This window comes from Emys orbicularis, chromosome 5 (assembly GCF_028017835.1).
Source record: "Emys orbicularis isolate rEmyOrb1 chromosome 5, rEmyOrb1.hap1, whole genome shotgun sequence".
NCBI classification, from domain to species: domain Eukaryota; kingdom Metazoa; phylum Chordata; order Testudines; family Emydidae; genus Emys; species Emys orbicularis.
Genome location: NC_088687.1, coordinates 84,717,943 through 84,735,231, shown reverse-complemented (window position 1 = coordinate 84,735,231; position 17,289 = coordinate 84,717,943). Strand labels below are relative to the sequence as shown.

At 39.7% G+C, this 17,289-nt stretch overlaps 1 protein-coding gene across 1 annotated transcript in view; it reads right to left on the bottom strand.

Moving 5' to 3' along the window:
* Positions 1 to 17,289, bottom strand: part of FAM149A (family with sequence similarity 149 member A) — a 107,616-nt gene that overhangs the window by 9,895 nt on the left and 80,432 nt on the right. Inside the window, exons 2-6 of the mRNA XM_065405467.1 lie at positions 9,475 to 9,582; positions 5,893 to 6,025; positions 5,448 to 5,590; positions 1,207 to 1,332; positions 588 to 764 (exon numbers count right to left, since the gene is read on the bottom strand). Coding sequence (XP_065261539.1) covers positions 588 to 764; positions 1,207 to 1,332; positions 5,448 to 5,590; positions 5,893 to 6,025; positions 9,475 to 9,582 — 687 coding nt within the window. The remainder of the gene's footprint in view (positions 1 to 587; positions 765 to 1,206; positions 1,333 to 5,447; positions 5,591 to 5,892; positions 6,026 to 9,474; positions 9,583 to 17,289) is intronic.

Sequence of the window (17,289 nt, the reverse complement as noted above, 5' to 3'; positions counted from 1 at the left end):
CACTTAGTATGAAAAGAGCTTTCTGGAACTAAATTTTATTCTATGCTTGTTCTAACATTAACTATATCATATTACAATTTAACAAAATGGAAAATGATATTAAAAACAACCTCTATAATCTCAATTCAGAAAGGCCCCATCCTTGGCTGCATTCTAGATGTGCCGGTGGAAAGTGACGCTAAAGATGGTGTAGCTGGCCCCAGAAGAATCAAACTAGTTCAGGAACAGGGGATCCTCTCTTGTGCAGAGGGCACAATGGTTCCTTTACCATAACTTCCCAACCCTACAGCCAGCGCTGGGGATGTGGTTTCCCTGCACTCTCACAACCCTCTTCAGGCTGCTTTAACTTATGCTGGGGGACACATAGGTAGCCCAGGGTTGGGGGGAACAGAGAGGGGGCTTAAAATCACTTTTGCATCCCCCCTTTTTGAGCTATACGGTGTACTTCTGAACCACAGCTGAGAGTGAGGACTAAGGAATTTTCTAAATTAATTGGAAGTAGGTTTAGAGAAAAGCAAAGCACAGGTTTTAAGCAATTTCATGATAGTTTCTCATTACATTCTTCAAAAAATATATAATTTATTTACAGCTCCTTGTTGTCAAAAGCAAGATACTCTTCAATTTTTCCATCCACCTCATAGATTTCTTCTTCCAGGAATGAATACTCAGATGAGTCAGAGACAGAAATCCTTGAGGAACCACAGTCTAATGATTTGTGTACTGGGGATGCTATTGGAACTAGTTTAGATCCCGAAATGCACAGCCTGAAACAAAAGAATTAGAATTAAATATACATGGAAAGAAGTGTAAATAGGCAGCCGCTGCATTATACTAAGCTGTTTTAAGGTTATTAAAATTATATGCGTATAAACTTATGAAAAGATATGATAGATCAAAGTGAAGTGCTTTTGACTAAGTAAATTTTATTTCCACTACACAAAGACAATATACTGAAATGATATCCTAATAAGATCTTAAAAGCCCACAGTACAATTGCTGCACAATCAAGGAAACTCTTTGATATAGCATACAAACTTTTCACTTATTTGATCATCTATAAGAGATAATGTTTATGTATTTGTGACTGAGGTTTTTTTATGTTAATGTGGCTACAGTTTAGTTGCTGTAAATATTAGGAATATATGAAAAAAATGTAATGTCAATAGAAATGCTTAAAAAGTAACATATATGAAAATGTTAACATACTCTTTTGTGTTGCTAGTGCTTTCACAGAGACCAAGTAAAGATTTGGTGTACACCGAGCAAGTCGTTCTGCTCTGAAAATGCTGAAAGCCTTCATCTCTAGGAAAAAGGAGCTGTTTTCCTAAAATCCTGCAAAATATAAAATGTGAAGTAGTTACACGTAATCAAATCTGAATAACAGGAAGTGCAACAATGTGAAAAACACAGACACATGCAATACAAACAAACAAACAAACAGGTAGCAATAATTTAATAATAGCTCCCATACATTTATTCTGAGTAATTAATAGATATAAGGGGCCAGATCCTCAGCTAATGTAAAGTGGTGTAGCTGCACTGATGCCAGTAGAGATATGCTAATTTAAACCAGTTGAGGATCTGGCCTATACGCTTTAAAAATAGCCAGACATTTAATGAAAGGACAACCGATAACACCCACACTAGCTAAATGAACTATGTTATAAAAGTTGATTTGCATACAGAACATAAAACTCTCTCTCATATCAATAGTCCATCAGATAACATAGAAAGAGAAAATTTTAAAATAGATGGAGAACACAATCCCAATAGGGTTACTTTAACATCACTCTGCACAACTCTAGTAAAACAAAAGTGACCTCCATGGGGACAAAGGATCTGACCCAAAATGTTTATAAAGGTGGCTGCTAATGTATGTTATTGAAATTGAGACCAGATAAGGCTTCAATGTGTAGGTTGTAATTGGGGGGGAAAGTTTATTTTTCTTTTAATGTATACACAGTCACTTTGTGAAATAGAAAATTTCAGATCATTATTTATCTGAGTAATGCTCATTACTTATTGCATTGCTTTCCACTAAACATTTGCAAGGGCTCTTGAGGGGAGTCTACAGGTAATAAGCAGGAACTTGTATATTTCAATCTGAGATTCTCAGGTTCTTTCAAATACTTGGAAACTTTTCCTTGAGAAACTCCTACTTTTTCACTGAATGGCACTGTAAATAAGAAAGTTCTGAGTCATGTTCATTAGTCACTAAAATAACAGGAGTACTTGTGGCACCTTAGAGACTAACAAATTTATTAGAGCATAAGCTTTCGTGGGCTACAACCCACTTCTTCGGATGCATATAGAGTGAAACATATATTGAGGAGATATATATACACACATACAGAGAGCATGAACAGGTGGGAGTTGTCTTACCAAGTCTGAGAGGCCTCCCACCTGTTCATGCTCTCTGTATGTGTGTATATATATCTCCTCAATATATGTTTCACTCTATATGCATCCGAAGAAGTGGGTTGTAGCCCACGAAAGCTTATGCTCTAATAAATTTGTTAGTCTCTAAGGTGCCACAAGTACTCCTGTTATTTTTGCGGATACAGACTAACACGGCTGCTACTCTGAAACCTGTCATTAGTCACTAACTCATTAATCATTAAAAATTCTCTACTTTATAAACTGACTCAGTAAGAAAAGGCCTTTTCTTTTAATAGGTTTGATCCCATGCCTATTGAAATCAATGGCAATGTTCAGACACAGTCTGAGCAACTAAATATGTTTTTACCTGTTCAAATGGAGACCAGTATGACTTACCTATTTTACAGAAAATGGAAGGACTGATTGTGAACCTCTTACTCACATTGGGGAACAATTACTCACAGCAGCAGTACCACTAGAGTCAATGGAGAAACTCCAGTAATTGCTCAACAATGTGAGTAAAGGTGTTCACAATCTAACCCTGACTAAGAACTAAGGGGTGTTTTTTTAACCTCAGAGTTAATTATTTTTGTACATGGCACACCATGCATTTTTCAATATCAGGTGGTACAAAATTACCTAAAATAAACTCGCTTAGCACCTGTAATTCAGCACTGGAATGTTCACATAACTTCTCGTACCTGGAAATATTTCTTCTAGAGCTGACATTCATGTCAGACAGGCTTTTTCTATATCACTAGAATTTTTCCATACCTTTCCAGTAATTCATAGATTCCAAGGCCAGAAGAGATCACTGTGATTATCTAGTCTGATCTCCTGTATTACACAGGCCATAGAACTTCCACAAAATAATTCCTAGAGCAGATATTTGAGAAAAACATCCAAACTCGATTTAAAAAATGATCTGTGTGTGTGGAGGGGAGATATAGCTCTGAAAAATCTACATGACAGGATTTGCAAGAATGTTCCACTCAAGGGACAAGGACAAGGGGATATGAACTTGGAAGCCCAAAGATCCACAGAGAATTGAAGGGCCAATGCAATGGACTCTCAAGAATCTAAAACGACAGTGCTGTGTGGCTCTTTTGCTAACACCTCCCCTAGTAGGATGGCTCCTTCAGAAATCATGTGGCTATAGTGCTAGAACTGTGCACTATTCCTCATTTGACAGGGTAGAAGGTTGCAGAGGCAAAGTTACTGTTGGTTCACTCATTAACTTGTACACATTTCCAAGCAGAAATCTACCAAGTTCCCAAGGGAGCCAGTCACTCAGAACAACTGCTTCCAACCTCCATCCCCAGTCCTGACAAACACTTGCAATCCTTAACAAGAGGCTTTGGCAGATGACTGGAAAAGAAATGGAGCATACAGAAACAACCCAGACTAGAGAAGAACATGAGGAGCACTGTATCAAGCTTTCTTTTCTACTATACTCATCTTTTTTTCAAAATAACTTAACAAAATAGTTAATGACACTCACATTCCATATCTAGTCTACCCAGTGTTGTTGTAGCTATGTCGGTCCCAGGATATTAGAGAAACAGAGTGGGTGAGGTAATATCTTTTATTGAACCAACTTGTCCCTCTCACCAACAAAAGTTGATCCAATAAAAGATATTACCTCATCCATCTTGTCTCTCTACTATCTAGTCAAAAATCTTTAAATTAAGTTAATATATTTCCCTCCTGAATCATGTACCATAGACAGGTTCAATCTACCTATTTCCTGGAGCTCATTAATAAGTTCCATTTACTTTTTACCATCATTATCAGAGCTAAGCCAGGAAATCATAAGTACCCAACTTTCATATGAAATCTAGTCCAGTGAAAATACTGTAAAAATGTAATCAGCTGAGAATGAATATATTGAATTAGCTACACTTCTACACAACAGCAGGATTTCTGCATATCCTGTGAATTGTTATAGCATTTAAAGAAAGGAAAGATTTTGTATAACAATATGGAAATGTTGCTTCAAGTTTATGTATTTAACATTTCCTGATTCACATAAAGGGTTGTAGTATTTATTAGTTATTATTATTGTCAACCTTAACAACACATTCTAAATCTTTTTTCATTGACATTTGGTAATTATGATTCTCTGGAATCTTAAAACTAAAATCCTTTTAAAGATTAAGGGCTAGATTGTCCAGATACACATAGGCTCACATTAGAATGGTATGGAGCCACCCTAAGACAGTAAGAGTGTGCATATGTGCGCACACAAAGCAGTACCACTTTAATGGTGTTGTGTGACCCTCTGAGCACATAACAGGGCATCGTCCCATGGCTAATTCTCTTCCCTGCCCTTGTTGGGTGGTTTGCTGTGCTAGGGATCGAAGGAAAGAGCAGTCCCTGTGTTCCGCGGGCACCTTGCACCACCATGAAAGAGCCAAGGACACTTTTTCCCTAAGTACATATCTCTCCATTTATAGAACTACTTACTGCTTTGCTAACATTTCACTTTGGTTCATATTGGTTTACATGACCCAGGATGGTGACATCACCATGGCCAAACACTGTTCCTGCAGCCTATGGACACTCTTTTCTCACTACTCCTAAAGAAGACAGCATTCAAAGGGCAGAATTGACAGCATGAGTGTCTTTGTATTGACTTCAGGGCAGTTAGGATTTTGCTGCATGTCTTCACTGAGGTTAGTTTTTATAAATATAGTATTAATTGCACTATTAGATGTATTCTGTAAATATTAAAAGTCACTACTGAAATATGTTTCTTCTTTTCTCATATTAATTTTCACACACATGACTATTCTCATGATACTGCATTAATATAAAACCTTTTGCAATGATTACATTACTTAGGATGAATATCATGAGCAGGTAGAGCACTGAGAGCCCATGCATGGCCAAGGACTAACACACAGTTTGACCACTGAACTGCAGATGAATTTGAACACAATTCTGAAAATAATACTACAAATATAAGCCAATAAGAACAGCTCAGATTGAGATACCTAGAAAATAAATAAATTAATCAAACAAAATTCTGATAGCTTAGAACTAATTCTAGTAAGCAATTCCCTTACCTCAGATGAAGAGAACGTTTGGTCCATTCTTTACATTCTGCCTGCAGACTCTGGGTTTGAGAACTCACTTTTCCTTCAAACAACATTTCATCCACATCCCAGAATGACTGATGCACTCTTTGTGTATTAGCTTTGTCAAATTCCTACAAATTATAAGACTATATTGAGGAAATACATTTAAAATGAGAACCATATCAAATATACAACCTTTTTACATTTTTTATTATTAGTCACTGGAGATACAGTTGAGTTAACAAATGACCTAGTTACTAATTTGGTTTTCTTTACTACTATAGCAGCTGTCCTGCACTGGAAAAAAGTAACTTTTCGATCACAAGTCATGTGCTATATGACAATTCAAAAACTTAGTTTTCTGTAAAACAGTTTGATCTTTCATCAATAAATTAGATAAAAAGTACTATTAATAAAAATTTCTGTGACATACATCATCCCTCCAAGAGTAAATTGAGCTTCTTTCAGTGGACAAGCCAGTAGTATAGCTTTGTATTCCAGACCAAGAATTATTCAAGTCTGTTGGTGTTATAGGACTGCTAGAAGACAGTGACGAAACAGTTTCACTGTGGAAAGAAACAAAATAATAATAATCAAATATATTTTACACAAACATACTAAAAGTAACATTGCACATATTCATACCATATATATGGTAGTGATGTATGACTGTGTGTGACACATGTGACTTTCAGAACATGCTGTGAAATCCATCTGTTAGATAAGGTGATGAGATGGGTATTGGCTTTTAGGCAGAGTGGGATGGATGTATGCTGCAATCATACCTATCATCCAAAGGCTGATAGGTAGGGCCCTACCAAATTCACAGACCATTTTGATCAAATTCACGGTCATAGGAATTTAAAAATCGCTAATTTCATGATTTCAGCTATTTAAATCTAAAATTTCATGGTGTTGTAATTTTAGGGGTCCTGACACAAAAAGGAGTTGGTGGGGAGGGAGGGTTTGCGGTACTGCTGCCCTTACTTTTGCATTGCTGCTGGTGGCAGCGTTGCCTTCAGAGCTGGGCAGCTGGAGAGCGACGTCTGCTGGCCACGAGCCCAGCTCTGGAGGCAGAACCGCCTCCCGCAGCAGTGCAGAAGTAAGGATGGCATGGCATAGTATTGCCACCTTTCCTTCTGTGCTGCTGCTGTAGAGCTGGCCCCTCAGTCAGCAGCTGCTGCTCTCCAGCCACACAGCTCTGAAGGCAGCACAGAAGTAAGTAAGGGTGGCAATACCGCGACCGCCCTAAAATAACCCTGTGACACCCCTGCAACTCTCTTTTGGATCAGGACCCCCAATTTGAGAAACTGTGGTCTCCCCCGTGAAATCTGCACAGGATAGGGTAAAAGCACACAAAAGACCAGATTTCACATTGGGAGACCACATTTCACGGTCCATGACGTGTTTTTCATGGCTGTTAATTTGGTAGGGCTCTATTGATAGGTTAACTTTTCTACCATATTACACTGCTGGGTGATTATCATTTTAACTATTACCAGGACACCCAGAACATGTGTATAGGCATTTACTTTACACATGCACCCATGTACATGCAGACATCCTCAATATGTGAAAGGTGCTGAAAGAATGTGTGTCCTTCTGCACAGTAAAGTCAGTGCAGCCAAAACTGTACAAGTTATAGACAAGTAAACCTTTCGAAATCTATTAGAAACTGCATTATTTCTTATAGTAAAGTGTTTAAAACTATAAAAGTTTCAATTAGTATTGCTTTATTATATTTACTGCTATGGATTACATTTTACACATACAGAGAGTGGGCTTGTGATGGTTTGGGCCCTTTGGGGTGTCACCTGATGTGTTGCGGTGCCAGAGTCAGCCTATTCTGCCAGCCTGGGTCCCCTTTACCTGGCCTTGCCGGGCTAGGCTCACAAGCCTCTTCCAGGCAAACACACAGGCAGGGCAACACCCAGCTGCATAGAGAGACAGAGATCCGTTCTGCTGCACACTCCCTTTAAGGGGTACAAACCCAAAGGTTTTATGAAATCCGCCCCCTCCCTCAATGTGGAGGGAGATATGCACAACTTCTTGCCCAACCCCCAGTTAGCAATTACATAAACTGGGTTATATTATAAGCAAGAAATAAGTTTATTAACTATAAAAGGTGAATTTTAAGTGAATATAAGAGATAACAGACAGAACAAAGCAGATTACTGATCAAATAAAACAAAGTACACAAGCGACGCTCAATATACTTAAGAAACATTACAAAATGTAAATTCTCACACTAAATGTTATTTTAGGCAGGTTGCAAAGTTTCTGTGGTTCAGAGTTCCAGTTATATTTCCTTTTCAGACTGGACCCCGTCTTAGTCTGGACTCCCCCTTGCCTTCCCTTCAGGTGGCTTTAGCAGTCTTTCTTCTTGGGCAGATAGGCCATGGAGAGGAGGAGTCTCATTTGCCTTCCTCCACACCCTTAAATAGGATTTACATAAGGCAGGAATCCTTTGTTTCCCAAACTGATTCCCCTTCCCTTCCAATGGAAAGTTACAAGAGGTCCCAGGTAATGTTTAGTATCAAGTGACAAGACCACCTGACTCTGTAGTATTACAGTGTCCATGAGTCAGTGGCAGTATGGATTGTCCGCAAGAAGGCCAAGCCTTTTCACAGTCCACTGTCCTCGCTGATGGGTCATCACCCTGTCTGGCTTTTTCATTGTTGTACCTGAAGTGTTAGCAATGGGCGTCACCCAAAGTAGCATAGTTGAAATACAGATACATAGTCAATATTCCTAACTTCAGATACAGAAATGATACTGGCATACAAATTGAATAATCACATTCAGTAAATCATAACCTTTCCAATGACACCGTACAAGACCCATCTTGCATAAAGTACATCTCAGTTATGTCACATTCATATCATAAGCATATTTTCATAAAGAATATGGAGTGAAACATCACAGAGCCAATTGCAAACTTTCAGTTATGGGTTTTTAGTTTGTCAGAAGGCTTTTAAATGACTATACTCTGGATCCTCCAACACTGGAATGCAGTGAAGATCCTGGCAGTCATCTTTGCAGACCAGACAACTTCTAGGCAGCGGTAGTTGGAGTGAGGCCTCTTTAAAGTTAGCTGATCTACAAAAACAGTTAGCTTTCTCTTCACTGAACTCTGAAGTTTGAACCTGGACTCTCCATGCTGGCTGGTGCCTCTTCATTTTGCTCTGAGGTTGTGGAGCCCAGGAGCGTAGTTCAAACTCAGAGATATTTACAGGAGATCTGATTAACAAGAACTTGGGTAAATTAGGGTTATTTGTATTTTATGCAGTACAGAGCCTGTGTGTTTCTGTTCCTAGATTAAATGCTTTGAGATTCAATAATAATAGTTTTATAAAAAAAAAAGAAGAATGTGGGATTATGTTACTCAGCAAGTGGGGGCAGAGGTGGGGAAAGGAAAAATAAACTCTGAGAAGCAAAGAATCATGGTTGTACAAAATATTAAGTACATTGGAGAAAATGAAGACCATAGGAAATGTTATCAGCCTGAAATGCAGAGAAGACAAACTTTGAGTTAAGCAGACTAATACATAAAAAGGTGAATTTACTTGCTATCTCAGCTAGTTAAACTGCTGCTTCCCTTGCACGGCATAATGTTTATTTGGAAAGTTGAAGTCCACACTTACCACCTGTCATCCATGAAAATGACCTGGAAATGACCAATGAAATCCAAGAAGTAATCTGAAAATAATCACTTGAATTAAGAGATGATGTTTCTTGATCCATTACTCCTGCAGGAAAAGCTTACCGAAAAATGATTGATGACATTCATTTTAACTATGTTAGAGAATGTACTTTAGTGAAAAGAAACCGCACTACATTTGTGTAAAAGCATAGTATTAAATGTAGCCGCTTTTTTCCAAAATAATAAAGCAACCTGTTAATTGTCCAGATTTGCTGTAGACACATTGTAATATTTAGTTATAATGGATTATATTACCATACTTAGCCCATTGTTCTATTATTAATAAGTACTATTTCAAAAGTTAATGCATACCAGGTAAAATTGTCAATGGCGTCCTGCACATTTCTCATAAAAATTGCTGGAAGATCTCCACTCTTCCCTGGGAAACAATGATCTGTAGATCCTTTGGACAGCCCCTTTCTGAAAACACCACAAGAAAACAATATTAATTCTATTGTCTGTACATAATCAAAACTCATGTCTCACAATCAAAAACAAAGGGTAGAAACTAACTACTGGTACAGCAGACTACTGTATAGCCAAATGAAAAGAGCGGATCTGATTTAAAAGAGGGTCAGAGCAAATGATTTTCACACTGGAATTGATACTGTAAATTCCAGTCACAAGTGAAAGAAGAGAACTCTGGATTCCTGTACAATACTCAAGAATGTGCACTTATGGTGAGAATGGTAATACAGCGCTGTAAGACAGAATGAATTTACTCCCAAACTGGCAAATAAGAAGGCTTCTGCCTAGGAACTAGTACTATAATCAGGGATCGGAGGGAAGATCCTACAAACCTTTTGCACACAATCATCAGAGTCAATGGGATTATTCGTTTAAAGGATGGGAGGACTGGGTGCCAAGGTAGCAATGAAAAAAAGAAAATAAATTAGCTTTGCATTTAGTCCATTTATAGAAAAAAAGAGTATTATTTTCCATCTTCCTGCAACCTGTTTTTCTTTATGGACTCAAACAACTTATTTGCAGGATCTGGACTGATGACTGTATGATTGCAGAATAAAGCATCTCTCACCACTAGACAGGAACACTGGCTGAAAAGTATCTGGTCTATGAATTCAGAACAATTACTTGAATTTCCGCCTCGGCCAACTCCTTAAAAGTGTTAATTAACAAAAATGTTTGCTCAAACAATTTTAAGATATAGTAAGTCAATTTACAAGAGCTTTCCTGAGAAAAAAAAATCGGAGTGTACTTTTAATGGAATTAAAGGCTTATTTTAAGATTGGTATTAATCTGTACAGAAATCTACATGTTATTCTTCAAACATTTCTTTACCCTTTATTTTGCAGTTCAGAAACCACAGGAAAAGCACTCATGCAGTATTCCCTCCCAGCACCAGAGGTACTTCAAAAGTACAAAACAGTAATTGTTCAGACAGTACTTAGTTAAATAAATGTTGTTGTTCAATCATTAACCTGCAGCTGGTTTCACTGCCTGTAAAGTCTGCAGGAAAAGAAGTTACAAATATGCTACTAAGTGGAATAGGGCCTTTTCAAAGAGTCTTTAAACAGTCAACTTAACATTTTCATTAGGAAATCTGAGATGCTAGTTAAATATCAAGATACGTGCACATATCAAAATCTTCATGAGTTGCTAAAGCACCATTACTTCAGTTCTGAAGAAATTTGGATAATTTGCATTAGGGAATAGGCCATACAAATTTTCATTACTCTGCCCTTTCCAATGTAACAAATGTTAGTACTGATCTTCTGACTCATTTTGATTGCTACTTATAAAATGTAGTTCTATGTCGCCACCCTCAATAACTTAAAAAGTCTATAAACCTTAAACTACATACTTTAAAATACACAGATGAGGAAAACTCTACTGTTGCTTTATTGCTATTTCTATTTCTACTACAATATCTTACTGTGGAGAGAAAAGTTAGTATTTTTTAACTGGAGTAGTTGTTAGTTTACAATCCTAAACGGCTATAATCTAACTCAGTTGTGCAATTAATAAATTAAACTGATCCGTTTAGAACATACAACACTGAGAACTCCCATATAATAGCTCTAAGAGTACCCTAACAATCATTAGACTTATGACAATCACCCAGCGACCTTAATGCTAATATACAAATAACATTACACTGCCAGCTAGCAGCCCTAAATAGTCAAATTCATGAAACAATTTACCTCAGCCAGCAGACAATAAAACCAGAAATACTCCAGAAAAGCCTCTCACCCTTAGATCACACGCAGTAATATAACCTCATCTCTCTCCAAAAACCCTATCAAACACAATATTAATTTTTTTCCAATATTGCCATAATAATATAATCTCAGATAACATCTTAATTTTTTATACTTAGTTTTAGTTAAATTTGAACACACAATTTCTATTGAATATAGTATTGTTAAATCATTATATAGCAGTTTATGAAGTATAAATATATCTTCAGAACACATACAATACTTTGCACAGACACAGGAGTGGGTTCAAAACACTATTTGAATGGTAGCTTGATGGGACACCTGTGTTCTATTTTGATGCAGATACTTCTTAGGCATTTTTCTTAGATAATAAAAATAAATGAGCTAAATAAATATATACAAATAACTAAACTCTGATATTTATTAGGATCTGCTATGATGTTTTCATGAGCTCCCCAACATAAATTATTCCCTAAACTCCTAACTCTAACACTGCATGTAATACTACAAAATAGTTTTCTTTAAAGAAATCATCTTGCTCAGAAAAAAACTGAAATCTCTTTAGGAGAAATATACGCGTTTGTAAACACACTATATAGGCTCAGTCCTGCAACCTTTTCTGAGATGAATAATTCCTTACTTAAGTAATACCCATGTAAAGACTGTATGATCAGCCATACTATTTTCCAATTTGTCTTAATGTTGACTGGGATTGAATGCAATGCATAAAGACACTGTCTATGGTTATGAGAAGAGTTCTGTGAAGAATGACATGAGCAATTAAAGCCTTAAATTAAAGCCAAAACAGTCACTTTGAGCTATATTCTACCCTTGTTCCAAATGTGGGCCTTCCACTGATTTCAATTGTACATATTTGTTTATTTCTAAAGAACAAAGGTCAAATACAGCATTAAGTCACTACTCAGACATCAAAATTATTATTACATACATGTACACTCCTATTTAATCCTGCATCTATCATGCACCTTTGACTGCCTCAGCTGCACTCTGCCCTCTAATCCGTCTCCCCAGCGAATTCTAAAATTCCAAACTTCTCAACAGCTTCAAAACAGACACCATTATTTTAATTAAATCCACTGGCCACAGAAATGTTTCCTTTTTTTTCTCTTCCCAGATGTGAAACTCACACCTCACAAGCCTGATTAAAATGACCTGAGGCCCCAGTTGGACAACAGTCAGTCTACAATGGCGATGGTTTTCATGGTCAGATATCTTGTGCCTCCTGAATGCTAGAAAAAGAACCTCATACTTTTCAAAAGGAGAGATTCCCAAAAGGTGCTGAGATACTGAACTGGAAATCATGACATTTGTATTAATAAACAAAATCTATTTGTACAGAATTTTTAATGTAAGAGATTTTCTCGCTCCCCCGAGTTGTTCTCCTGACACTGGGAGAGCCTGGAGCTACAGGCTGAGGTATGAAAAAGTAACAAGAATAAAAAAAAAATGCAAGTGCTCTAAAACAGGCTTTTTGGCCAGGAAAAACACTTGATGGTATGGTATAAAGGTTTTACCGGTGATCCTTTGGAATGACTTATTGTTAGTAATACAGTCATGCCAAATTTACACCAATACATCTTGCTGCCACCCCACCCCATCATGTATTTTATACACCATTCACATACCCTATTCATAATAAGCTGTACACACTATCCATATTTGCATACATGTGTCCACACACTCCATATTCACACACACTGGACACGTGTAACACAGCCCCGCACACGCACTGCCCCCGAGAATTCTGACCTCCGCCTGCACACGCGCGGAGGCTGAGGCTGGTGCCTCTGAAGGGAGGGAGCCCCGAGGCGCGCGCGCAGCCCCCCGTGTTTTCCAGCCTTACCCTATGACCACCAGCTCTGGATCTCGGGCACGGCGCGGCGGGTCGGAAGTCACGGGCGGGGGGCAGGGGCGCCGCACCCCGCTAGCCACGCGCATGAAAGGCGCAGAGAAGAGCGGCGCCCGGGCTCGCAGCAGCCCAGCAGGGTCCCTGTCCCTCCTGGCGGCCCCAGCGCGGACGCGGCTGCAAGCCGCGCCCCCCTGTCATTTCTCATTGTGACCCTCCATCTCCCGTCAGGAGAGAGGCCGGGGGCGGGTGGGAAAGGGGTCTGCGGGGTCGGGCTGCTTCGGAGCCGCTGCAGCTTCACCCTCCGCTCGCTGCGGGCTCTTAGCGCCCCTTCCCGACGGCCGCAGGTGGCGGGGAGCGGAATTCCACAACAGCTGCAGTGAGCGGGCCGGGCGGCTCTTTCTCTCCAGGGCGCAGCTCTCCCCTGGGCAGATACTGTGCCGCGCGGGCCCACGCTCCAGGAAACCCCACTCTAGCCAGCCGCCTTCATTGCCCGAACAACCCTCGCCACACCACACAAGTGACCGACCCATCCAGCTGCCAGACCCCGCCCTACTTTCTCACCCGCTAGGGAGAGCCCTGACCACTACCCCATCACACCCACCCACACACCCACCCACCCACACACGCCCCTTCCCTCCTACCAATTATTCCCTTCCTTCCAGGAACAAGAGCCTTAGTGCCCTAATGCCAATGCCCCCTAAACCCAACAAAGCCCTAGCCATTCCCCGGTGCTGGAGCAATTTGTATAGTGGGGGTGCTGAGAGCCATTGAACCAAACTGTTAATCCTGTATATAATGGAAATCACTTCAAACCAGGGGTGCTGAAGCTCCCCCAGTTCCAGCACCTATGCCCCCCCCACCTTCGTGTTAGCCAATAAGAAAAGCCATACCCACCATCCTAACACACACCTGCCAAGTCCTTCCACTCCACAGGACATCTGAATAGGTTCCCACTCCCCTTCCCATCCCAGGGACAGGATTTTCAGAGCAAGGCTGCTGCTGGACTGCTCACCGGGGTCCAGATTCTGCCAGCAATGAGTAGCACTTTACTGCCCTCCTAACCCTATTGAAATGACAGGATGACTCACAAAAAAAAGTACTACTCACTGAATACTAGTGGTTGAATCTGGCCCACCTTATTTGGAGGGGGGAAATGCAAAAATAAAACAAAAAGCAACAGAGGTAGGGACAACTGCTACCAGAAACAGTGGTTAAAAATACTCCTGTTCTGGAACTTGTACCAGGCATAGGGTTGGAGTGAGCTACAGCATCAGTCCAGGCAACAAGAATGCATGCACACCCTCAATGCACAGTAAACCATAAACATATGGAGAAAAGAAGATCATTAGTGTCACTCTGGGGAATGATGGTGATTCCTCCTTTGTGCAGGTGTTAGAATTTTTATTTCAAAAGCACCATTTAATAAAGAAATTCCAAGGGAGATTTCCACCAATTGACTTTAAATGAAGGTTTATTTCAGAAATGAGTTTCTAACGCAATTTATTCACTACAAAATTCCTGTGCTTGCCCATGGTACTGGCAGGTGTAGCCTACTGAGTATTTCCAAAATGTACCATTTAAAAATTTCTCTGTACCTAATGATATGCCTTATTAAATAATTCCACACACTCCCACTCCTACCCTCATTTCCCCAGCTGTTTCTGAAACAATTCCTGTATGCTTGGTTTGATGCAAGAGAAAGGTGAAGCACCAGATAACACCTACATCAGGCCTTGGCTTTCCTTTGCAGGGGTTAATGAATTTGGGAAAACAAGTCAATCCAGAGCAAAGAGTTGGCTAGCAGCCTCTCCCTCAAAATCCTGCTGTGGGGGCAGGAGGAAGGCCATCTCAGATAAACTGGTAGGGATTAATTTTCCCCTCCACTATCCCCGTTTTAAATATAGCTAATCTTCATGCTACAGGCAATGGGAGAACGTGTGTGACTGCATATTTACTCCAGAGCACTTCCCACTGCTACCAATATACAGGTTCCAACTAAACATGTACATCTCAGATAAATACTGTACATCTCTCCATAAACAAATACTACCAGGAAAGGGAGCGGTCTCAGGGGAGCTAAAAATAAACTGCTAAAATAGCAGGAATATATAACAATTTGCTAAGCTATATTAAAATAATATTTAAATCTTGAAAATGTAATATTTAGATTATAGGGTTTTTTATTTTGGTTTGTTTTAAAAGAGGAATGAAAAGGAAAGTATGCAGAAATATTTCTAATGTTTACAAATACAGCTATCCTCACATACAAGATTGAAAAACATTTACTTTACACATTCTTCTGAACCACTACAACACTAAATAATAATAAACACATTACACAATCCAGACAATAAGCACAAAAGAGCATTGCAACATAATTTTAATTGTAAGCCACTATGAATAAAGACACTAACAAAATGCAACTTATGAATTGCACACCATATATCTGAGTATAAATGAGAAATATTTGCTTTGTTCTAAACTATAATGTAGTTTTATACTGCCACTAGCTGGCTATTTTGTTTATCAGAGTGTTACACTAACAACACAATACAGCAGCCCTTATGGACAAGTCACTTCAGTTATAAGACCCTAATTTACAGATGCTTATGACAGTCTTTAAAAAAAAACACCTGAGGCTGACATTTTTCATATTTGGTCACAGTCTAGTGATGAATTTTATGAGGAAAATTTGACAAAAATTCCATTTGGTTGCCTGAGATATTGGGGACAGGGGGATTTTCACCAGGTAAAACTCATTATTTTTTCCTCTACTTGGATATCACAAATACTGAGGGGAACCAGGGAAGCTGAATCAGATGGATCACAAAGGGAGGAACCACTAAAGCCATAATTCCCCTGTGGAGCTCCACTTGTGGTAGCAATTGTGAAAGCTGCAATTAGGACATGGTTACCATGGTATCTTAAAACACTTATGGAATGGACTAGGAAGAGGACAGGATTGTGGCTAAAAGGGGGCCAAATTTTCATCCCCTACATGGAGTTCAAGTAAAAGGGTTTTGCACAGGAGACTTATACAGTGGCTTGGAGGACAAAAATCCCCTCACCCAAAGAGGAAGGCAGGGCATGGAGCACCTGCACAGGTTGGAGTGCAGTGAATTTCCCAAGAAGGGATGAGATGTTAAATTTCCTAAACTAGGCGAGAGAGAGAGAGAGAGAGAACGCATGATCTTGAGGCCTCTACAGAGTGTTCTGGGCCCTTCTCATTGCTTCCTAGCCACTCACCAAGCAGCATCTCTTTCATGACCTGTACTGTCATTAGAGTTTCTACCAATCCCTCCAAGTGGAAGGAGTTTGGTGTGGAAGTCAATGCAGATTGAAGCATCATTAACTTCTGTCTCAATATCCTTCACTGTTGGAGTAGAGTGTTCTGCATAGAGTGATTGCTTCCCCTCCACTCCATCCTCAGTATGTATCCTGAATGCCAGCTGAAGCCCAGCTGTGTGGAGTTGGTGCAGAGTGCCTTTTGCTGGCTCGGAGAAAATGAAGAGTGCATGCTGTGTAGGCTCCACTATACCTTTCCATGGGCTTAGAACCCCTCCATGTTCTTTTTTACTCTGTTTTGTTTCAACACCTTGATGTAGAGGAGAATATAGAGGGCCTCAAATGAGAGAGCAGCATATGGTAGTGCATAATGCCAAAGAAGTTGCACAGAGGGTGCTGAAGTACTCATGGAAGAATCTACGGGCGGGAGAGAAGGAAAGAATACTGGGCTCTCTATAGGAAGGGTGCAAGAGAGCACCAGAGGTTTATATAAAAGAGTACAGAACTGCTGTGTTTTACATAGAGTTCAGGAGTGCATGAGGGTATTTTAGATTATTAAGTCCTGAAGGCAAGGACTGTCTCCTTTTGTGTTTGTACAATGGGGTCCTAGTCTATGACTGAGCTCTCTAGGTGCTACAAATGCAATACAATAATATCTATGAAATAGGTCTGGGAACAGATAAGGGAACACTTTAGGGCAGGGGTCCCCAATACGGTGCCCGCGGGTGCCTACTGGCCGCCGGACAAGCAGCCGCCAAAATGCCACCGAGAAGCGGCAACGTCAAGAAGTGC